Source organism: Phaethon aethereus (genome assembly GCF_964289735.1).
Source record: "Phaethon aethereus genome assembly, chromosome: 9".
NCBI lineage: Eukaryota > Metazoa > Chordata > Aves > Phaethontiformes > Phaethontidae > Phaethon > Phaethon aethereus.
In genome coordinates this window covers 12,168,207-12,192,935 of record NC_138585.1, presented here as the reverse complement: position 1 = coordinate 12,192,935, position 24,729 = coordinate 12,168,207, and the positions used below count along the sequence as shown (strand labels likewise).

At 37.2% G+C, this 24,729-nt stretch overlaps 1 protein-coding gene across 1 annotated transcript; it reads right to left on the bottom strand.

The window, feature by feature from the left end:
- Positions 1-364: 364 nt before the first annotated feature.
- Positions 365-22,453, bottom strand: TRPC1 (transient receptor potential cation channel subfamily C member 1; the record flags this gene model as incomplete). Its single annotated transcript, XM_082003595.1, has 13 exons — positions 365-592; positions 1,443-1,637; positions 2,174-2,375; positions 2,522-2,697; positions 6,783-6,926; positions 9,000-9,139; positions 12,928-13,264; positions 15,040-15,235; positions 16,391-16,522; positions 17,944-18,146; positions 19,013-19,114; positions 20,356-20,510; positions 22,318-22,453. The coding sequence occupies 13 exons, from the start codon at positions 22,451-22,453 to the stop codon at positions 365-367; spliced, it is 2,346 nt and encodes a 781-aa protein (XP_081859721.1).
- Between the last annotated feature and the right edge of the window lie 2,276 nt (positions 22,454-24,729).

Here is a 24,729-nt window from a genome sequence, read left to right as displayed (position 1 = left end):
TATCTTCTTCTCCCACAACTTGAAAAACAAGTATCAAAAAGGAACAAACAGCAAAAATAGAAGAAATAAACACATTGTGCTAGTTATGAAGCTCTGACACGTGACAGCCACAGTCTGAGGAACAATAAAAAACCTCCTATATACAAATTTTATATATACGCTAAGATTAAGAGCTTAAGAAAATTACTTGTTTTTGTTGCATTTATTTCCACCACTTCTGCATCTGGCTGCAACTCATGCAAACGCATTTTCAAATTTATTGTTGTGCAATAATCTCTTTCTATTTGGTCTGGCAACAGAAATAGGTCAACACTTTCACCTATAGGTATCTAAAAATACACACTTTTGGTTGAAAAGTTAGGCCTTAGTTTCTTGGATAAAACATAGCATATTTAGAAGTTCGAAAGCCAAGCAGGTCTCTCATTTCATTTCGGAATTTTGACAAGTCTTGCCGCAGTTCATTTAGGTTTTCCACAGTTGCCTGATCCGTGCTTTGCATCTTCTGTCTCATCGAAGTCAAGTAACGGTGGACTAAGCAACACATCACCTTTTGATAATTCTCATCTCTCTTTTGCTTCAGATTTCTCCATTCCTTTAAACAAACATTACACATTTACTATGGAGAAGTGATTTTTGAACCCTAAGGACTGTATACAATTACACAGAGAATAAACAGGAACTAATTAACAGCTATTTTACAGATAGATCCTGATGTGCACAAATGTACAATATATGTAAATTGCCAGCAAAATTTAAATTAAATTTTAATGTGCTGTGCCAGCCAATCTGAAAATTTTAAATCTGCTTGGCTTGGTAATCGTCCTATGAGCAATTAGGAGTTCCATAATCCTGAATGTTTCTCAGTGTGTATTCTATAAAGTCTTTGAATTTACTTACTGCTATTTTTGTCAGCAAGAAGATGCAAAGTCAGTATGCAAAATTACAGCGTAAAATAAAAACATCTATTTAACAAAAAAACCCCCAAAACCAAAAAAACAATCCCTCCCCCAACAATAAGGGGCTTCAGTGATCCTTTCTGGTTATTTATTTTGAGACTTCTGTAATATGTTTAAAACCAATTACCTTCCCCAAAGAATACTCTAACCTCACTCATTTTTGAGATTAGCACATATTTCCTTGAGGTTTCTATGAGTTTTCAATCAATTGAAGTATTTTTTTCCAGACTATTTCCAGAGCAATTGGAGGTTGGAGGGAAGGGGGTGGAAATTCCCCAAACTGAAAGTTGATAGAATCTTACTTAAGTAGGAATAAGTAACACTTACTTATTTATATTTGGACACAACACATTATTCTATAGTTCCTATTTATCTTAGTAGCACTCACCATGTAACAGGCAGCTTCATGCAGCAATCTGCTGATTGATTTTAGAAAGCAGCACCTTTCCAGCTTCAGAGCCTACAGCTTTCCCAATCGTTTCTTACCTTTAGGCTGTTCTGACGTTTCACTTTGCCACTTGATGTATGAGAGCAGATCCATTTACTGAGACTGTTGAAAAGATAACAGATAGTCTTGGGAGAGGGAATAACATTGAAAGGTGGAGGTAGCGTGCATTTGTCATCAAAGTAGCTAAGCCAAAGCTTGGCACGAGCAAACTTCCATTCCTTATCTTCATGATTCTAAAGCATCAGAAACATTAACAGAGATCAGAAGCAAAAATACTAACAGGTTATTTCATAAGTTTTGTTTTCTCATTTCTTAAAAACTGACTGTTATTTAGCTTTGATTATATAGTATCTTAATAAATTTGTTTTAATATACCAATATAAATAATTAAAATAAAAACAGTTCTCTCCACTATATACTCTAGCGTAAATACAAAATTCAGCTATGAAGGTATAAACCCCCTATCAAATGCCCAAGCACCACACCTTATCAAGAATAGCATCTTGACTTGAACAGCCATTGTATCAAGCAAGTCTTCAATTCCAGGAGGGCCAAAGCCCTGCATATGTTCAACATGCAAAGTACCCATTTTATTTTGATCAAAGTAAATAAAAAGTTTGTATTTGAAGGAGAGATGCCCCTTGTGAGCTCAGAGACAAAGCTCAGCCATGGAGGTCTGTAGATTAGTCTACACATGGTAGGAAGAAATTTGTATAAAAATCAAGAGAGACAGATAGCAATTACTGGTCATTAATCAGAAACCACTTACTGCTATGAGCTGAAAACTTTTATGAAGCATTGCCACAAGGAGTTTAGTTAATACTATCACAACCACCACATTGTAGGTACCAACAATAACAGCACCCACAAAAGACTGTAATTCTTCACCATAGCTAAAACGTGTGACAAAGATTGCGACATGTGCCAGGGAGAATATATACCAGAACAGAGCAAAACATGTGCCAATGAACCTACAAAAGCAAGAAAAAAAATCGGTTAGGTAAGGCAAACACCAAAAGTGAGTTTACTTAATTCAAATTCAGTGAAAAATTCCAGTTTGTTTAATTACTAGCTAAGGTCTAGAACAATAGAGCCATTTTATAGATATCAAACTCACGAATGGAATGTGTCGTTGCTCTGTTGTTCACAGAAAATCCCTGCACAGTCCTTTTCTTCATTTACAGTAAATCCTTTATCATAAAGTTGTGTCAATCCAATTGTGAACGAGAACAAGACAAGAAGAAACATGCCCAGAAATTTTCCAAAATCCTGTAGCATCTGTCCCATTGAAATCTGTGAAATAGATTTCCAATTTTAGTAAAACATGTAGTTATTTTTGTTTGTATTCTCTCCTTCAGACTAATCAAGAAAATCTCCTTTTCTAATCAAGAAAAAAGTATCTACATTTTAAACGTTTAATTTAAAATTTAAGATGCTAAACAGACCTCAAAATCAGGAGGTACCCTTGTACCATTTTTAGGTGAAAAATTCTAGATATTAAAAGAAAATTTAAGTAGTTTTAACATCACCTGGCAAGTTCGTATCTCTCAATTAACCATAAGTAATAGTATGTACCATTGGTATTACAAATAAAAAATAACGTGTAATAAGGATAGATAAAAGCAGTAAATGAAATGCATTTGAACATAAATACTATCATAGAAAGTTAAGAAAACACTTAATAAGGACAATGAATCAATCAAAATATTTGGAATCGTAATTCATCACTAATCAAAAAGTAGTATACCAAAGTCCATCTGCAGAACACAGAATTAATTCACTGTATGTTTTATGGAAGATTTTAAATATACACAATCTGTAGGTGTTTAAGCACATAAAAATTGAAGGATCTAAAGTATAGAAGATATGACACTAAATTCAGATTATTCACTTCCATTTCAAAATATCCTGTACAGAAGCTTACAAGAGTAGAAATACAGCATCTTTAAAAAAAAAAAAAAAAATCATGCTCATGCATTTTTCCAATGCAGAGTAGACCTTGACTTGCTTTTGTCCTAAGCACAAATTTTTTACACAGACACAGCATAAACTGTTTACAGCATTTAAATTACTCTTCCTACAAACTTCTTCGGAGAACAATATACTAGTACAAAGAATGCCAATATATAAAATGGGATCGGGTAAATCTAATCCTCTATGTAAATCAGTGCGTAGAAAGCCTAATCCTGTATGAATCACAATGTACGCCAAATCATAGTCCAGAATTGTATCACTGGTCACGTTTTGCAAGCACAGGTTTACTGGGTGATGAACGGCCAGCTCCTGCTCCCTCCCATGCTGCTGGCACTGCGTTCCACTCACTCAGTGCCCCTGTCGCACAGCAGATTCTGATTCTTTGCACAGTTTGCCACAGTCACGGAGAATCTGCAATTGTAGGCAGAGCTACGCAGTAATTATATTGTTTTGTCAGAGGATGAATGTAATCCCCATCATACTGTTTCATCACACCTATCCTTTTAAAGAGAAAAAATCCCCCAGCCAACAACAAAACATTTACCATTTAACTGCAAGCAAGAGAGAGACAAAGCAGATGAAACAGGAATGCACAAAAAGTACAAACAACCCAAAACTGTTTTGTTTGGAATAGAGTGTAATAACACATCCCAATACCAGTTGCTTACTTCATATATTCATTCTATTCCTTTCTAAGTATTTAGAATTTCTTAGCATTTGAAATCTAATTACTAATGTAGGGAAATTCTACCTTCTGTTAATAATAAAAAAACACCTTACAAATTTGTGTTAAAATAGGTTTTATTAATCAACAAGTAAAGCAACTGAATGCTTAAAAATAACTCTTAATAGCCAAGAGAACATAGTAGCTGCCTTTCCTCCCCCCTGCCTTGGGTTTCCATGCCATATTTGATTACCACCATTTGAACTTTGTGACCTACTTTCAGAAAATACTGTAAGAGTTGTTGCACAAGCTGTACTGGCCAACAGTAATAACATAAGCTTCAGTGTGCCACTGAATGGGGTGACTGTTGACTGTTTTTATTTACTTGGAAAATTTCATAATATAGCCTCCTAATAAAAAGCTTGTGAAAGATCTAGTACATAAATAAATATGCACATTAAACAGTGAATCTCTTTAAAATGCGGAGAGACTTCAGTGTTCAATCAATTTGTATAACAAGCCTAATGCTTACTGCAACATCAAGACTTTAGTATTTTTTTCAAAGTATCCAAGTACATTTCCATTTAAAAAATCTATAAAAGAAAAAATATAAAAATAATTAACAGCAACACAGTCACAGCTAGAGAGAAAAGGCCTAGAAGTAAAACAAACAAACAAAACCCTGAGAGGAGAACCAGGCATCTTCCAATAATATGAAGCTGGTTACAAGAACTAAGAATATTCTTTTTAAAGTGCTTTTTAAGATGATTTAAAAAAGAACAATTTAACAAGCGATTATTTCTATTTTTAAAGGACTATTCTTCATGAAACAAAGATATTCTAAAAGATAATTATTTGTGCAGCGAGATTAAGTACTCCAATTCATTAAAACGAGCTGAACCTTCAAGCTGGATATTTTCTGCTAGATCCTAAAGCCTTGATACAAGACCTAGTGATCTGAGCCAAAATTATTTTTATTTACTTCAGAACCTCCTTTGGTATACCTCTAGTTGGAGAGCAAGAGTTAAAAAAAATGCTGCTCCCAAATATTTATTCTGCCTTTATGCTTAATAGTGATAATGTTTCTTGCAGGATCCTTTCAGATTATCCTCATGCCACAAAGCTCTTAAAAGTAGTCCCGTTCATTAGGAGAGAGAACAAAGCATTGATTTGACCTATTAGGACAAATTCCAACAGTATAATCACTGGATGATTCCCCTATTTATTCCAGGTGTCTTTTCATTCAACAGACATGTGCAAACCCAGTGACGATGTTGACAACCAGCTATATTAACTAAATCCTATCACTATTGGGAGAAATAAATATATTTTTTTAAAAAAAGCATCAGTACAAGAAAGCAGTGACTTGTCTGATCTGATTTGTTGTCATAAATCTCCCAGGAAGCGAGGCCCGAGAAGCTGGAAGCATACCTACGCGAAGCTTTTTTCAGTAAGATGTGCTTTTAACAACAGGTGCTTTAGTTTGTGAGGGCTTTTCACTGGCAAAGTAACAAAATCAGTCAGTGCTGAGGACTCAAGCTGAACAGAAAAACCACAGAAGGGAAAAAAATGTTGCTAGTGGAATTAACAGATGACTTCCACTCACAGCATTTTTTTTAGAAGGAAGTTTTCTTCCTCCTTTTAATCTAAAATGGGTTGAGGGGGGCAACTGCATCCTAACTGTACGTCTTAATAGTCCAGGTTCCCTTCCCTGTACCCAAAGGTACTAGCCCTTCTGTATAGTGTCATATTGCACCTTCAGGTCCGCCCAGTTTATCTGAAGTTTATTACGATGAATAGCATCAAGACGAAGATGAGAGGGTCTGTACTTAAAAAAAAAAAACAAAAACACACCTAACAAAAAACCCACTACATGGCATAAACTCAGTAGAAAACTCCATGTCTGCTTTCAAATCAGGAGAAGAAAATTAAATTCTTCGCACAAAACCAGGTTAAATCCCAACTTTAAGTGAAAAAATTTATTTTAGCTTAGAAACACTTGTGGTCTCTACTGTCCCAGTGTTACAACACAAGACTGCTAATGCTTCCCCCCATCATCTCTGGATGACTGAATTAAATGTATTACATAAGTAAAATGTGGGTTTTACTGTCATTATTACTCACTGGAAGGCTCCAGCAAAATCCAAGTAAGAAGAAACATGTTCTCCCTTCTTATAACTAGCTATAAATTGATGACTATTTCAATGCTCTTGAGAGATTTATATTTTTCTAACCAAAGCAATTTGCACAATTCAACTCCATGTGCAACTTCCGTGAGATCACAGACATAAACAGAAAGGCTTTTGATTACTCTTCCTTGCTACACATCTCATTCTATACACATCTATTCTGTCTTTTAGAGAAAAGTTGTTAGGATGATAATTTGCATAGAGCTTTACAGGAAGAGCCTGATCCTTACAGTTTTCAAACTGCAGACACATATGCAGTATGTTAAACTAACAACAAATGAAAATGAAAAGACAGTATAGGTACGGTTATCATGGAAAAAATATTATAAGAAAGTGAACTACACTAGTTCTTCCATTCTTTGTCTTACCTTTTTCCATCTAAATCGGTATGTTTTACGTGAGAGATTAAAAACCCAAAATTTCAATGCAATGTGATTTCTTTCTACTTTTTACTTTCTGACTTGAATTTCTTCTTTTTCTCTTTTCAGTAAGAATCTTAATAGCAACTTAAGATCAAGTTTAGTATTTTCTCAAGTAGTAATGATATTCACCTGGAGTGGTCCCAGAATAGAGCTGGTTGTGTACATGAAGAAGAGCCGTAGATAACTAAGAACATTAGCAAAAGCAAAAAGACCTTCTGCCACTAGGGTAGGATGGAATGCATCCCAGTCCTTCCTTTCAGCATAATCATGAAACTGCAATATAAAAAGGACAAACTGACATCACTGACATTATAAATACAGAAATGCACCCATGCACTGCTTCCTGCTTCTGCCTCCAAAACAGGCAACTGCATACAAGAAATTAACACATACGATTCATAGATGGCTCACCTCTTTCAGATATCTCACTCTTTTTAGAAAAAGTAATTTAAAAAGTAATTCCAGAGGGAGTCAGAAATCAGATGATTTAAATGCAGCACCTAACTCTGCCGCTCATTTGCTCAGCAAACCATTTATTCCTCTGTTTTCTTTCCTTTCTACTCTGTTTTGCGTGGTTTGTTGAAACAGGGACCTGTGAGCTTTATAAATATGTGCATTTTCTAGTGTAATAGGCCTCAATCAAAACCAACATTAAAATGCTGCAAAGAAAACTAATGTACACATGCAATTGCAATGTGGTGACAGCTGGTCTTAACCAGCTTTAGAAAGATTTAGAAAGACTTAGGACATGGGGTTCCTTAAATGGATTTTATGAATGACTACAGGGAAGGGAAGTCATAAGTAAACTGTTGGTGTAAACACACCCTTAAAGTATATCCACTAGGTACTCTTCAACTATTCACAGAATATCCACAGATCCCCAACTTTCGGCTCGGCTGAAAACAATTCAGCATTTTTATTACCAGCTTTTGCTGTCTCAAAATGGACAATAAAAAACTTAAGAACTCAAAGCTGCTTTAAAATACCTTGCCTGAAAGTGTGCGGCACAAAGATGGCAAGAAACAGGGATAAACATGTTTTTATACATTGCAATTGCATGCGTACAAATCCTTCTGCTACAGAGACTTTATTTCTTACAGCTTCAGTGCCAATAATAGGGATCTAAGATGTAAACCAAACATTTTTATTTGGTTTTCTAAATAATTTATAAACTATAAATTCTGCAATATGAAAGTGGCAAAAAAGCGATCACGTGCCTGTTACATAGGACAGGAGTCCTGCATCTTCAAAAGTGTTACAACTTAAACTAGCAGCAAAGGGGTCTTACCTCAGCAAAGGAACTACTACTACAGACATGTGCTGGTTGCAAAGCAAATGATGGGGAAGGCAGCCCAACATGGCATTCTCTCTCTATTTTTTCCAAGAAATGGAGCTTTCCTTTCCAAATAATTACCAGCCTCTGAATCAATGCAAGGATAGGGAAATGAGCCAAACACCAAGTTGGGAGGAACTGGACCAGTTTATTTCCCTCCCAGCTGCCAGACGGCTGCCAACTCACAGTTTGCAATACAAAATAGTGGTGCTACTGCACTGGCTTGAATGTTGCTAAAACATTCATATTCAATTGGTCTGGCAGCTTGGCATATGCTGTACGGCTAACACCACGTGCAACAGAATAGGAATGATCATTTTCAAAGCTTTTATCTTCAATCAAATCCAGATGGCTTTTCACAGAAAAAAGACAAGGCTGCTCTATGGTCTTGAGGCTTTTTCCCTTACTACAAAAAAAACCCCCAACCCCCTACCAAACCAAAAACAATTTAAAAAACCCCAACTACAACCATTTATGATGTTCAAGCATATGTAATAAAAAGCTAAATAAAACCTCCTGTAACAAAAAAAGCATTGGGCAATCTAAACACAAAGAACTGTTAGCTTTCTGCATAGTACTGATCTATGGAATTGTGTGAGCTCAAATGCCAGATCAGATGAGGTACATGGGGAGAATTCCCCAAAGGAAAATCAAGCCATTTGGAAGACCAGCCAATTCTTACAAGACAGTAGCTCTGTTTGGGGTCCCCAAGTACTTGGACATGTCTTGATGTGTCTTCTAACTCCCATTTGCCTCATCAACTACTCTTTCAAGCCTAAGATACAACAAGACCAGAGATCTTGACAACTACACGGCCTATAGCACATAGAACACTTAACTCAGAAACCTAAACTGTATCCACATAGTAGACTATTACTCATGTAGTACATTTGACTACAACATACTACCACTAACATACCACACATAACATATCTTCACATATTTTGCAGCAATGTACTATTTGCCCAGTCAGTAAAGAGTGGAGTTTTGTAGCTATGAAGTTGGGTGCTCACCTTGTTATGGGCAACTACTTTGAGAGCAAAAGTAGCCAAATACAGGGAATTCATAACAAAACTAAGCTGATTACGGGATTCTTCTAAAAAGTCTTCTAAACCATCATACCAGAGTCTTTTAACATCTGACCACACCATTCCTGCAGGAAAAAAATAAAGCCAGGGAAGTCAAGCCATTGCACTGAGTGGATATTCTTTTACAACCAAAGCACTTTTGATTGGCTTTTTTAAATGATAGTTTAGCAAAGTTAAAGAAATAAGTAAATTTACTAAAAGCATTGCATTGGATTACAAGCATTAACCACAGGCAACAAGATGTTTAAACTTTTCAAGCCCACTTTCAAATTACAGCAGGCACTCTCCAATAAAAAAGGGCATGAGAGCAAATGAATAGGAGAAAAACTGGACAGGAAAAGGTCAAGTTTAAAGGTAGAGGGCTAGAATACAAATGCTTTTTCTGAATGAAAAGTATTCACCTTTTTCCAAAAGCACTATAGAAAGCATTACATTGATATATAAAGCATCAGATATTTTTTGGAAGTATGTAGGTATCACAAAATGTTTTTTTTAAGAATAAACAGCTCAGTAACTGTTACTGAAATAGCAGAAACTCTTCCTACCCTAACTGGTATTAAATAACATTAGGAGAGAAAAGAGACCATGACTTAATATTGCAAAAATCAGAATTAGAGCAACATACACTTAAATACTCAGGATCTTTACAGCAAACTGAATTTTACCATTGTAACCATGTGTGGTTGTACAGAAAAATTCAGTCGCTAAGAATTACACTAACTGAATGTCTGTTACAGACTTGACATTATTATAAAACTTGCAAGAACTGTTAGATGAAACATAATGGCACCTTTGATTTCTATGAATAATCAGTTATTTAATTTTTTTTTAATACTTCAGATGTATGCTACTATATTTAGGACAAGAAGAAAAGCAGCATGTGTATAAATGGCAGGTAAAAACCGTTAGACTTGGTTCAGCTTTTAGGACTTTACAACTTCTCCAAAACTTTGGCCCAGTAAGAACAAGATCAAGTGAATAGAAAAAAAAGACAAAACCAAACCAGGTACTTATGCATGATTATTTGTTCAGTCAGCTTTACAGCAATGTTGGAAGGATAATAAAACAAAAAGTGTGCTGCGCACAGTTCATTAAAAGACTTACATAAATGTCTATTCTTCCTGGTGATGAATAAAATATTTCTAAACCAGAACCTCTGTGCCCTTCCATATGATCACCATGTATTTTACACTACATTTGTTACAGCATCAGTAAAAAGAGTTGGAGAAGTAGAAGATGCTGTAATTGATCTTATTATATATTGATCTTGTGTGTTACTTACACAAGAATTTGAGTTCTGTTGCTTTATTTTGCTGGGGAAGACACTTGTATCATTTAGGCTCAATACCACAGAAAAGAGAATGACTCCATGATCTTGAAAGTTAAATCTAACAGAACACAAAACTTGTAAGTGTTAGAAATTCTGCTGTGACCATTTTGACATTGATTTTTAGGAAGTATTTTAATAGGACTATGGGAGATGATAATGTAGGCAAATCCTTGTTACTTCGTTCTTTTTATTGCAGTTGATTTTGTCACACATTTTCTAAATACATTCTTTTTCAACTTACTGAATATTTGTAAGGAAAGTACAATATGTGATTACAAAATACGCATTTAAGCTCTAAATGCAATTACTATTTAAAAAATCTTAAGATACAATAATGTGAAAAATAACCTGATTTTAATGATTTATGTTACTTATAGGTCATTTTTCAATCCTATCTGAAATCCACATGTTAAAATACTGTATGAAGAAAATAATATGTTTCTATAGCCTTTCATTAAAATTTCCAAGACCACCTAATGAAACTCTTTCTGCCAGCGTTAGATTTGATGGAACAAAAGAATTTCTAAAATCAAGATACTGAATCTCAAAACAAAGGAGGAGTCTGTAACACTGATTTGTACTCTACATTTGAGGCTTCCAAGTTTCTTTAAAGACCTGCATGCATTTGTGTGGCGGGTACTGGGTATTTCCAAAATCTGCATGAACTATTCAATAGTTTTACTATACCTAAACAATGAAAGGAATCACCATTACAAAAAACCCCAGCCTAAAATAACAAAAACCCCACTCACAACTACTTAGATAAAAACTGTGGTGTTTCCTACTGTATCCATGATTTTTACATATGTCAACCACAAGATACGTATCTAATTCCCTTACGTTAAGGTGTAAGTTCCCATGAATTTATCTACCAAACTTTAATGTAAAAGTAAACACACACCAACCAACCAAAAACACCTTAAAAGGTTTTATGGATTTCCAACCAAAACAAAAGTTCGTAAGTACTCAACACAAATTATACCTGTGCTCCCTCTACTGCATCAACCAGAATTAACATGCATCTGTTCAGGTACAGTTACGATAATTGGTGACAATGACATACAGAAATGGAAAGTTATTAAATGGAAAAGTAACACTTGTTTCTGTGCTTTAAAACAAGGATGAGGTAAACACACACCTTCAATTTATTAGACTAAGATGGAGTAGGCATGCATACGTACGCATACATAAACATACACTTTTTTCTTTAAACAATATGCCAACTCTGCAACAAGTACAAATTGCATCATTAATTACTTTTCAAAACAGCATAACAGAATTGGTCATGAAAGACTGAGTTGTTACTTATTGTTGATGTACCACTAAACAGGCAATTTTGTATATATTCAAAGTCCTCCCCCTGAGCTGAGTAGAATGCTGTAAAAATTTCACATTTACAATGATGAAAGAGATTTTGCAGAACTCTAAATTTTGGCCACTGTTTAAAGTTGGATTAGTCCAACACAAGTGTACAGAACCCTCCTGTTCTATCTAGTTAGAGCATATTGAAATAGAAATTAAAACTAAGCAGGAATTGACTTTATGACTGTAACTGCATGCTTACTCCAACGATTTACAATCCAGAAAAATTATAGTTAAATTGCATACAATGCACAAATACTTTTAATCTACTTTATGATTACATAAAAACCTTAGCTAGATTTTCAAAGTAATATTTAGATTCTAGCATAATTCCATACACAGACACACAAGTAATTAAGAAGCTCAGATTATTCCTACAGCTTTTTTACAGAACTCATAGAACCACAGAATATCCTGATTTAGAAGGGACCCATACAGATCATCAAGTCCAACTACTGACCACACAGTGCAACCTAAATATTAAAACCATATATCTAAGAGTGTTGTCCAAATACTTCTTGTAGAAGAGAGGTGTAAGAAATTATAAAGTTCGTGGACTGTTGGCTGATGAAAAACCAAAAATAAGTTTAACTCACGATGATTAAATCACCTACATAATAAATACTACTACCTATTCATGAAAAATTATTGGAAAAAAATCTAAAGTGATGTCTGAATTAATTTTATTCCTCAACGTAGTACCAAGGAAAACTAGTTGATAACAGGCTCCTATCCGTCACAAAACAATTAATCTGAGAAACACACACCTGCTTTGCCTTCAGTTGTTTTGTTTCTTTTTTTTTTTTTTTGATCAGGAGTTTGAAATGTCTGGGAAAATACACAACTTTTACATTAGTTTGTTATTGCATAACTGAATCTCACTTGCATCACTCTGAATGCTACCAGTCCTTCTGGAGAAAAGTTCACATTCCTATTCCGTTACATCCTACTTCACTTTCTATGATAATTAGAAATTGTTCTAACACTTCACATCCATTCCTCAAAATGTGTGTGTTTGTTTTTTTCCTGTAACACTATCCTCCAAAGAGTAAGCTTCGGTCAAGCAATGAGTAACATGCTAACTTCATAGAAGGTAGTACAAATCATTATTGTTCAATCAACATCAGCAATTGTCATCCAATCTACTCAAATCATACCTACCAATTAGCCATATTATCAGAAGATAGTCTATTCTCTCAAGGGCTGGTCCCATTGTATTCTTCTTATTCTCATTGTAGACAAGGGAGTACAAATTAAGTAATAACAGAAATGTGAAATACGAAGCTCCATGAATAATAAACTTCATAAAAGGAGTGTGAATTATTCGACCTACTCGAGATTTAGGGGCTAACAAGTAACACAGGGATAGAACTGGCCAGAAAATGCCAACCATCAAAACAGTCAAAATTTTCTTGCATGTGTGCTTGCGTCGATAGCCTGCCATCTGTCCAAACCATACAGTGTTTAGAAACTGCTGGCAGTTAGACTGAGCAACAAACTGGGGGGAGAAAAAAAAAAAAAAAAAAGAAGTAAGAAAGAAATCAGTCTTAGGTTTCTTAATACAGATTACTAATTTACATTATTAAAATTCATCTTCCAACTATGTGTGGTCACCAATGAACAGGAAAAGGCAAAAATATTAAGTTGAAACAATTCTCTCATAAGAGAACAAAAGTGCTATGGACCCATTATGATTATAAGCAGCTATTATTTTAATTTCTTTCTGAAGCCAGCAACTACACATGAATTATACATACGAGACTTTTAACGGTTTTCAGGTTAAGAATGAGTTTTGATTTCTAATTATTTAGAAACCTAGCATATAAATAACATCATACCTCAAACAGCTTCATTGTCTGTTATTATAAAATACAGTGATCTTACATGAAAAATAAGATACCGTTATTGCAAAATAGTATCCACATTGTAAAACACAACACCTTGTAAGGTGAGGACTAAAGTGGCCAAGCAGTTTTATAGATATCCGTTTTTAGCATCATTATGGCTATATTCAGCAGGGTTAATTTTAAATCAGAGTAAGCTATATTGTACCAGTCCCTCAAAAGCAGATCATTTTGGTCTGAAGGTTATGTAGATTATGCAAAGGTAGTTTAAAATTTCAGGTGCTTATTTGCATGGAGTTACAAAAGAATTACTAGAGGATGGTTTGTCATTTCATTAAAAAAAAAAAAAAAAAAAAATCAATAAAAAGAACCTTGATACTATCACCACATTTTAGAAAGCATGACAAAAAACTGTCTCTATAGTAAACTTGCCAGGAATAAAACATTCTGCAAAGATACCTTCCTCACACCACACAAAAAATGTTGTTATTCTCCAATCACTGTAGTAAAAAGCTACGCTCAAAACCAGAACAACATCTGAAATAGTTCAGTATGCTTGTTTAACTCATACCAGAAACGTGTAAAGCCAGTTCTAGAACATTCCATAACTATGGTTTATGCCTTTTAAACACTATGTATTTCAACAGTTTCACAAGCAGTTTAAGCCTAGATATGTAGAACAGACGGAATTATAATGCCCTTTGGAAATGCTAACTGAAAATGGATTTTGCATGGGAAAGGAACTTTCTCTATGTCTCTGGTCCTTGTCTCACGAAACCTGTGACAAAAGCATAGCAAGAAAAATGAAGATGTCTCATCTGATTAGCAGTTTCAAATCAGTACCAGAATCCCACAAATGCCCATTTGCCTTCTAGTACAGCAAAACTAGAGTTATAATTTGGCAACAGACAAAGACAACAATGACCTACTGCATGAAATAAATTCCATATTGATGGTATAAGAAGGCGCTATTGTTCTGGAACAGAGGCACTATTAAGTTATACCAGCATAGGTCTAACATAATTACTGAACAGCACGGAGAAGGCCCTAGCCAAAGCTGAATAGCTAATGACAAGTGAGAAGATGATAAATCATGGATGGCACCGAAGGATCCATGCTTCCCTAGGTAAGGATTTAATGAGGATCTGAACAAATAGTTACCACTACCAGAGCTGTTCATAAGAGCAGTAGTTCTATACTCCAATACAGAAAATATTACATTCTTCTCCAGAGTAAATACTGAAGAAACACTCAGTATCTTGCAATATCATTTCCCTGTTTCGCATGCAGATGTTCTGTGTATTACCATGTCTTCTGTAACTCTTGCAAATATATTTCCACTTCTATGTCTAGAGGCAGAACAACAAATTAAATTAATTACTAGCAAAATATGACATGCAAAACCTATAAAATTACTGCAAAGACAAACCTCTTTTTGATTATACTTGATTGCAAGTTTTAAGCGGCTTAAGTTCATCCTCTCTTCCAACAATCCTCGCTTGTCTACATGTTCATCACTAGATGTGTGATTCAGAATAACTTCCAGCTCCCGTGAATTCCGCGCTTGTGCAAGCAAATCTTTAGCAAAGGTTTTGCACTGTTGAGCTAGCTCCTCATAATCATTTCTGAAAGACATAGAAACAGTACGTACTATTACACTGCTCACATATTTTCCATCAGATCATTAACTATCCATTTTTGGTTGGGATTGTATGTTATGCTAAGACAAATGAAAAAAAAAAAACAAACCCAACAGTCAGATGTCATGGTCCAAGTATTCCGAAGACAACTCTGAGTAGGTTTCGCCATGTAACATGACAATTACACTTCAGTTTAGTTTGCAAGTCCACTAGACAGAGAAGAATTGAGAAACAGACTTACAGTATACAAATTCTTATGAGTTCCATATAAAGAGTTAAAGCTTAGAATTTTTTCCAGGAGATGAGAAAGTGTAGTAGTCACAAAATATGGCACTGGTAAGTCATCATTTGGACTTTCCACTTGGAAGGCAAGTTGGTTTTGGGTTTTGCTTTATTCCTGTCATCTGAAAATTAAAGTCTATTCACTGAGTATTATTTGTTAATATAATAAACACAAGAAAAGAAACCACATGATCTTCTTGTCTCATATGGCACACAGTCCGTTTCAGTGCCAAGTTGTATCACAAAAATGCAACAGTTGAACTCTTATTAAGAAAAACAATCTGCTAGAAAAACAAAAAATTCCTATATTGTTTAGGAAAGTACAATTTTACCCCATACAAACATTTGCTTTCACCTTCTTGGAAAGCTTTTGTGCTGTTAAGTTTCAAAATGGTAGAAACCTGCATAGTTTAAAAATAAAATTGTACTGAGCATTTGTTCATTAGACAGGACATTTTCAGCACAAAACCTTCTATACACATATGCATATTTTATCTATATACACACACAGGCACTTTTCAGAGTCTTATAATATAAGGAGCAAAATTAGGAAACAACAGCTGAAACAACTCCCAACATGAGCCACGTCAGTATAAACAAGGTGTTGCACACTTCTACCCTGATGTAGGGGGAAAAAAAGTGCAGGGTACTAACGAGATATTAATATGATTAATAGATATGTGACCTTGAAATAAGCCAGCATTTAGCATCATTTCTATTTATTTTTCCAGGGTAGAGCTGAAATTTGAACTACAGGTGCAACTATACACATTGAACTGTCTACACCTGGAAGGATTTAAACTATTTAAATTGTCAAAATGACTGCTAATGAAGTTTGTTCCTGTTTTCAATTCCTACCTGAATTCAACCTCAACAAGGCTTAATTCTTTCAAGTCTGCACTAAGTTCAAAAGCTCGCAGGATTGGATCCTCCTCTGTCAACATTATTAAAGCAGGGCTTGCCAAACACCGATAAATGTCAAGACGAAACCTGTGACAAAAGCATAGCAAGAAAAATGAAGATGTCTCATCTGATTAGCAGTTTCAAATCAGAACCTATTCCAGAAGTTTGCATAGGACAATCAACTGAAAGACAAAACAATCGGGTTTCTTAAAATCAGGCACTACAAGCATTAAATGTGATATCTCATGGAAAATACTGTCCTTCACATACTTAGAATCCATATTATTCTAAGTATGAAAAATTGGCAAAACTGGTTCCCCTCTTCCTCACTACTTCCCTTTTTACCAGTCCATCAGCAGAAGGCCATCAGTTAAGGTAACGGTATTGGTAAAATTTTGACATTTTAAGTGTTATACAGTAGCTTTTATGGTTCTTCAAGTGGAAATAAGAGAGAGAAGTAACGCATTTAAGGCAATTTTCTATTTTAACAAACTAATTTAAAACCAGTAGGAAGCTTTTATGTGCAATACAATTAAAAAAAAAATCAGGGAAAGCATCTGAAGGGATGTTTTCTTCTTGCAAAACCAGCGACTCATGAACACTGAAGGAAAGTCTCTTATTTGTTCTAGTTTAAACTAAGAGCTGTTATCTCAAACATTTCTACTGTTTGTTTGCTTGGGATACCCTGACACCTTTTCTCTTACTGCAGTTAAGGTCATGGGGGTATCAGATGGATACCAGAATGTGGCCTGTAGTAGCTGAATACCAGTAACAATTATCCTTTCACTTGTCTTATTTTTTAGTAATTTGGATGCATATTGGAATAATTATGTAATAATTAATTGTATATTGTAATTGCAGTCTACTTATGATCTTTGAGCTCTGTGATTTTTCACCCCCAAATCTCACATATTAAATTGTCTTCAACCCTCAAATATGTTGTCATGTTAACCAGACAAAATAATGTTACGATTGGTAAATGCCTCTCCTCATTTGAACCTTTATTAAAAAGCGTTCTACTTTCAAAAATACTGGGGGGGGGGGGAAGTGGAAGTCTTTAGTTTGCATTCATCAATCCATGCACATAAACACTTTTAGAAACAGGATACAGAATTACCCACCTCCTCATTCTGGCTCAAAAAGCCCCAAGTATGAACTAACCGAAGAAGAATTTTATTTGCATAGTCCCTATGCTCCCAAGCCAAAGTTAGCTAGAATATTTGTGACACAACTGGTAAAAAGGAAAGGTGCTTAGCTTAATATGCACAGTGACTAAGAGTATAAACCAAAATGGAAAAAGAAAGCCACTGTCTCCCACCAGCCTTTTCAGGCACAACCCATTCCCGAGCACTACCATCTCTCACAAGAAAGGCTACAATATATTAAAGGAATCCGTTCAGAAACCTCACCTTAAAGAGAAAAAAGGAAGATATTGAATCTGACCCAAGCAATACCAGAGAATTAAGACAGAATTTTTTTTATTATTGTCTATAACCAGTAAGTCTTACCTGGAATGTCGCAGACTATCTTTTTTGTTCTTTGCAGTACACAGTGTACATTCACAGCCTACAGCATGAGGTTTGGGTAATGATATATCTTGCTTTAACAGCATGGTGAGAATTTCATAGTTGTTACGGTGGGCAGCTAAAATGACAGGTGCCACATCCATGGTTGTTGAGTACTCTGGGTTCTGAATGCGTTCCATTAGTTTCTGGAATAAAATGTAGGAAGAATCTAAATTTATTACAGATAGTTCTACTACAGTGTTTACATGTAAGGGTTTTTTTTGACTGTGCAACAATGAATCTCTCCTTCAAAATATCTTCCTATGTTTCATAACATGGAAATAAGGAAAAATTTGTAACCACATTCAAACACGCCTCAGATAAATACAGGAAAAAGAAAAATGGACAGAGAGATGTTTCTGGTTTATTTACATAGAAAACCTGACATTCAGTGCCTACCTTCTCCAATATACATGCACGACATTAAAAAGCGTATTTTGCTCTAGTCTTAGAAAAAATTGTTGTGAGTATATTTACTAAGTGCAGAAAAAATATCCTGACTGTACCACACTCTGTTACACAACGTCTTATGCCTTCCCTCCCTCCACCTCTACTTGTTAACTTTTAAAAGTTCTTTGATACTTAGTCCTTACCAAGGCAAGTTTCAACTGATTAATTTCAAGGTGAAGATTTGTTTATAGATTTGCTTGAAAAGTCTACGAAGCTTCAATACATGAATGTACCCAGTATAGGTAAAGGCTGCTAATTACCTTGCGAACAGTCTACAAGAAAAGATTTATAACCACTCTATTTTTTTTTCTCTTCTGGACTAACTAGCCATCTGTTAACACTTGGCACATGTAAAGCCACTGGATCTCTTAGGCGGTAAAGCAAAATAACGTATTCTATCCTTTAAGACAAAAGAGGCTATAAAAATAATCCCCAACGTCCAGATTCTATCATCTTAGAGATGTAGAATTTAATTTGAGAATATTGTTTTAAATACTGCAGTTACCCAGAATGCAATAGTCCCCACTCCCCAACCAAAAGTCAAGGAATAACGATACTCAACTACAATGGTTGGTCTGGAGGATCTTTTTGGTCGGTGATTAAGGAGAATGTCAACAGCTCCCACCACTTCTGAGTCAATAGCCACCAAAAGTGCATCCGATGACTAAGGAAAAAAAACAAGTCATATGTGAAAACAGCAGTAACCTAAGCAACATAAAAAGTCAATCTGAAGCCGGACTGTATTTTTTTTTTTAATTTAAAGTACTAAAATAATGTTCTGTATGATCACCACACATATGATTAGGATACAAATTCAGGTTGTCATTCCAAAAGTTAGCATAGCGTTACTGACAATTTGTTTCATTGCACGAACAGCAGAAGAACCAATTACAGAAATTACTTTCCATTCCATGTAATGTTTCCATTACATCCACCCAAAGATGATGCAAGATACTTGCAAAAATCGAGTTCTAAGGGATAGTTTACCACGTTATTCAAAATATTAAAAGCAAGTGTCTGTGTAACTTCAGGGATACTTCAGCCCCATACTCGTAGTTCTATGGTAAAGCTAGCAATGTAAGCTTTTTTTTTCCTGGGCTGGTAACTACTTCTGAAACTTCTCTTAAGTTGCAATAAGCAGCTTTTCATTTTCCTTTTTTATTCATTTTAGAAAGTAGAAATTTTTACTGTAAAAATAAAAGAAAAAGATGCAGCTTTTATTATAGCCACTAAAAAGGAGATGCAGGGACGGGAACTTGTTTTTTTCCCGTCCAGTATCAGACAACCTAACAAAAGACACTACTTTTCCCTGTCTCACACACTTAAGCCATCATAGCTACAACACCCCCAGCAGCACCAGAGATGTTGCATAAAGTTAAGGAAGTACTGCTGGTATGAAACTGCCTCTGCCATCAGGCACAGATGAAGCTTAACAAGAAAGCACAGAAATGCATACTTGCCTTAACTTAAAATCATCTAATAGAATGTGCATTTTTCTAACTGTGCTACCACTTTAAAAATTGTACTCCACAGCCAAAGAGATCTCTGCATTCTACACTTTTTAGTATGATGCACACTGACTATATGCTGTTTATTTTGCTTGAAGATAATGTATACATCATCTCCGCAACAGGAATAACATTTAAAATAAGATTCAGTCTTGTTAATATTATTGAAAATGTTACTTATACATTTGCCATGCCAATAAAAATCCCACTAGAAAAGTAAATTAGTGAGAAGAAAACACTTTGACAATTACTAAATGGAAAAAGAGTTGAACTGCATATAAAGACACATTCTATTTCCTTCCAAATTCTGACAGATTAACAGAAAAGATACATAAAGAATAGGATACACAGATCAATGACTACACTTAAGATTTTCAGTAACTTATGTGTTGTATACCTGGCAGCCATAATCCAAAAGGAGCTGTAGTATGTCCAAGTTTTCATTTTCAATGGTTATGGTAACAGCATTTCGTCCAAGCACATCCACACAATTTATGTTCATTTCGCCTGAGCTGTTTTCCTCTAAGAGTTTCTTAACCATGTAATAGTCACCTGTACAAGTAACATATGAATGTCACTTAGCATTACTATAAAGCAATAAAAGCATGTGAATGTTCTAAGTACCAGCTACCATCAAACAAGACAACATTCCACAGCTGACAACAGACACTGAATGTGCCAGATAACTAAGAAGTCAAGGTAAATAAGCATTCTCTCATCGGGGAGGAAACTAAGGCTATTTCAGGAGGTCTCTTTCAGGACAGTACTAAGACATGTACTTTAATCCACCCCTTTAGTTCCAGTCCTAAAAACAAACACAGACAAAAGCATGGGTGCCTTTCAAACTGGGGCATTAGCTCATACATAACCTGTGAGACACAGAAAATATCAAGTTCAGCTACATCAGAGAAGGCTTCTCTGTCAAAAGAGCCATAGGCTCAGAGAAGCCCTCTTTATGGTGCTACTCACAGGTCTGCACCTTGAGCAGAAGCCCCATTAGTCTTCTCTGTATATCTCAAATTTTAGCATACATATCATGAAAGCAGGTGTGATACGATGCTGCAATGTTATAAAATTCATGATAGCAAGTTTGATGAGCAAGTAAAGCTAACTACAGTAAGATGTACATAAGCTGCACTTCTCTATTTGACTGAAGTATAGACACATCAGGCTGCCCTGTTTAGTGGGATTCTGCTTAATTCTTCTTGCCAAGACAACAGCTTGAATTATTTTTGTCTCTAGGGTAACATAGAAGACCGTGACAAAGACAGACCTTAGTGTACAATACTTACAGACGTATACGTAGAATACTTCTACGTGCAGCAGAACATGTTCAGAGTCCGCAAGAGTGCTAAACCAGCTGTTAGACAATATTCTGTTAATTTTTTGTTGTGCATCCTTTCGGATCCCTGAGCCTCTGTTTATACTTAGAAAGCTGTGACTCAGTCTGATCTTCAGGACAGCCTACACCAGCAGCAGGCTGCAGCAGCCTAACAGCAAGGCATCCCACACAGAGAGCACCAGCACAAACTTCCTAAGCCTGCTGGCTAACGTCACCGCAGAAATACTCCTAAGGTCGTAAACTAACCTAAACACATGGCCAGCAGACAGCTCTGCGTATAAACACACTGGCTTCTACAACCACGCTTACGTCCTAAAGTACACATAACCCTTCAGCACATGATTAAATGCCTATCTTAAGAGTTCAACATTTTAGACACGTTAAGATCAGTTTGACTGAAGACCGTTTCTTTATCAAAGGGTAACTGAGCATATCCTTAGAGTAAATTGTATATTTTAGAAAGGAAAATCTCTTCCCATCTACCACCATGTGGGCAAATCACAGGAAAGCAGCCTCAATCATTCTGGGGATGCCTAGATAAGCCCCCAATTTTACAACAACTATATACTCACAGACACTTTTAACCGTAAACGCAGAAATATCGAACGAACTCCTCTGACCACGCAGAAATATCGAACGAACGCCCCCAGACGCGGGAGCTGGCCCAACGCCCCGCTTCCCCCGCGCCCGCTGGCACTGGGGATAGCGAGTGGGCTGCGGGGCCGCAGCGGGGCGGCCTCGCCGCGGGGCGCCGCCTGAGCCGCGCGCTGAGGCGAGGCCAGAGGCCGCGGTGCCCCCGGCAGCGGCCGCGCAGCGCAGCAAGGTGAGGGCCCACCGCCCCCGGTGCCAGGCGCAGGCGCTCTCAGGCTTTACCGCCAGTCCCGGCCCAAACCTCCGTTGCCGGGGCGCTGCCACCGGGCGGAGGCGGGCTCGGCCCCCAGAGCGAGCGGCTGAGGCCTCCGGTCCCCGATGGCTCGGCAGGCGGGGCGGGAGCGGGCCGGGCAGCGGGGCCGGTACCTTTGTCGCAGGCCAGCAGGAAGAGCTTCTCGTCCAGGGTGGTCTCCTCCTTCACCTGCCGCACGTCCTTCAGTGCCAGGAGCTTGTTCGGCGAGGCCGAGGCGGATGGGTCCGCGCTCTGGTACAAGGCGGCCATGGCGCCGGCTCCGCCAGGCCCATGAGAGTGTGGGCGGGGCGGTGGCGCGGGGCAGCGCGATCCCTGGTGCCCGCTGCCGCCCCGGAGGGAGCGGGGCGGCAACCCCCAGCGCTGTCAGCCCGGCGGGCAGGGCAGGGCAGGGCAACCGCTCCCAGGCGCGCTGCGCGGGCTCCACTAGCGGCGCCCCCTGCGAGTGGGCGGCGAGCGGGGAGGAGCGCCGCCGTGGGCTGTGGCGACCGACCGACCGCGGAGGCCGCCCTGGCACAGCCGGGCCGCGGCTCCCTGTCCTGCCGCGGCGCCGCTTTTACCTTCTCCCGACAGCGTTTGGGGGGCCGGGGCCCGCGCCAGGCAGCAGCTGTGAAGACGATTGCGCGGTCTTCCTGGGGGGAGCGCGTCGCCTCGCCCCACAGCGAGGCATCGGGCGCGCACGCCGCAGCACGGCACCAGCATCTAGCTCCTGGTTGTCCCCATGGCTGCATTTTTCCTGAAATCTGTTTTTCGCCCAGCTGCTCACGCCAGCATCAGGCTATACAGCCTCTTGAGCACGGCAGGAGGCGTCTGCGTAGGGCACTGTCTTCCATTCGCTTTCCTCTATGAATATTTCTAGAAATCAATACTTAGGTGGTTTCCGTTCTCATATTAAAATTATGTGCCATTTTGTCCAGGCATTTTTATGTTACATGACAAACCAGATGCAAACTAACTGATTGTGCATTACCCCTTACTACTTGGTTCCTGAGTGTATGTTCACAGCCTGTAAAGGCACAGAACCAGAGTTCATAGCTTTACTAAACTTCAGCTGAGCTAGAAGGATTAATACAAGGTGGAAGTCTGACTCACTTTTTTTTAATCGCCTTTAGAGAAACCTTTTTTGGTTAACACTTGCACTCTTCAAAACAAACGTTATTCTGAGAAGCCAATTCTTTTCAGATGATGTTAGCTGTAGTTTGCCCTTCAACATAGCTCTCACCTCAAATGTCAAATTTGATCAAAGCAAGTTTAAAGTAATTCTCGACATACAATAACGAGCCACATAATTGTAGCAGATTTTCTCCTAAAGGGAAGAAAACACTATAGCAATAGTTTACGCAACTGGAAATACTGACCCTTACAGAGTAAGCTGCTGAGGCTCTGGGCAGGGAAACACAGTACTTGAGAACTGCATTATCTCAAGAAGAGATCATTTATTCTTGCAGTATAGCAATTAAGTAAGCCTCCATTTAGCCTATCTCGAATGAAGACTGAGCCTGATTTGTCTCCAGAATCAAGGCAAAGAATTAAAATTCCGTACAACACTCACTTGTCCTTTGGAACTGGGAATAGAAACCAGGTAACTATCAAATATTGATAATTTATTCTTGTCCAGACAATACAAAGCAGTAAACAGAGACAAATGGATCTAAATCCAAGCACTTAATTCTCACAACTCACAGAATCGCCTTATATAATAGAAACCAAATGGATACATCTTTCTTTAATATGTTGTGAAAGATACTGAAGGACGTAAAGCTTAGTCCCACTGTTCACTCATGATTCTCGGGTTTTGCCACACTTACTCCTGTTTTCAGGAGCTGAGAGAGAAAGTAGCAGCTTCATACTTAAAAAAAAAAACCTTTCATTTTTATGTAGTTTTCTTTCTTTCTTACTGTTTGGCTTCTGGTAACAACTTTATTAAACGTCGGGCTGGTGAAAATGGTGAAAATTTATAGCTGCAGAGAAAGGAGTACAAATACTTACTTTAAAATTAATTAGAAAATAATTATGGACTGCATCTCATCTAGACAATGCACCAGTCTTTCCAGCCAAAACCCCTGCATACACAATACACACTTCAGGGAAAAATCAAAGGAGCAAATCTATAAGGAAATGCAGTACATTAATGTGAAACCCCAAACTGGACTAGCCAGTTCTTTATTGTTTTCTTACACAATTTTTTATGAAACATTAAAAAAAACCCAGATGTTTAGTCCACCTGCAAAAGCTAATGCATATGCAGACCTAATAATGACATGATGACATTTCTGCTTACCATTTGCTGTTTCTTCTTAAGACACAGACCGTAAAAGCTCCTGCTTGGTAACAGAACAAAACTACTACATATATTTAAAGATTATTCCCACAAAAAAGTTTCATCAGCTTTATCAATATTCATTAGTTTCCAGACATTATCATAGGCCTTCCCTTGCTCTCACTGAAGTCAATGGCAAGACTCTCACTGGCTTCAACAGGAGTTAAACTCTCAAAGAATAAGGCAAGGATGATAACTGTTGTGCAGT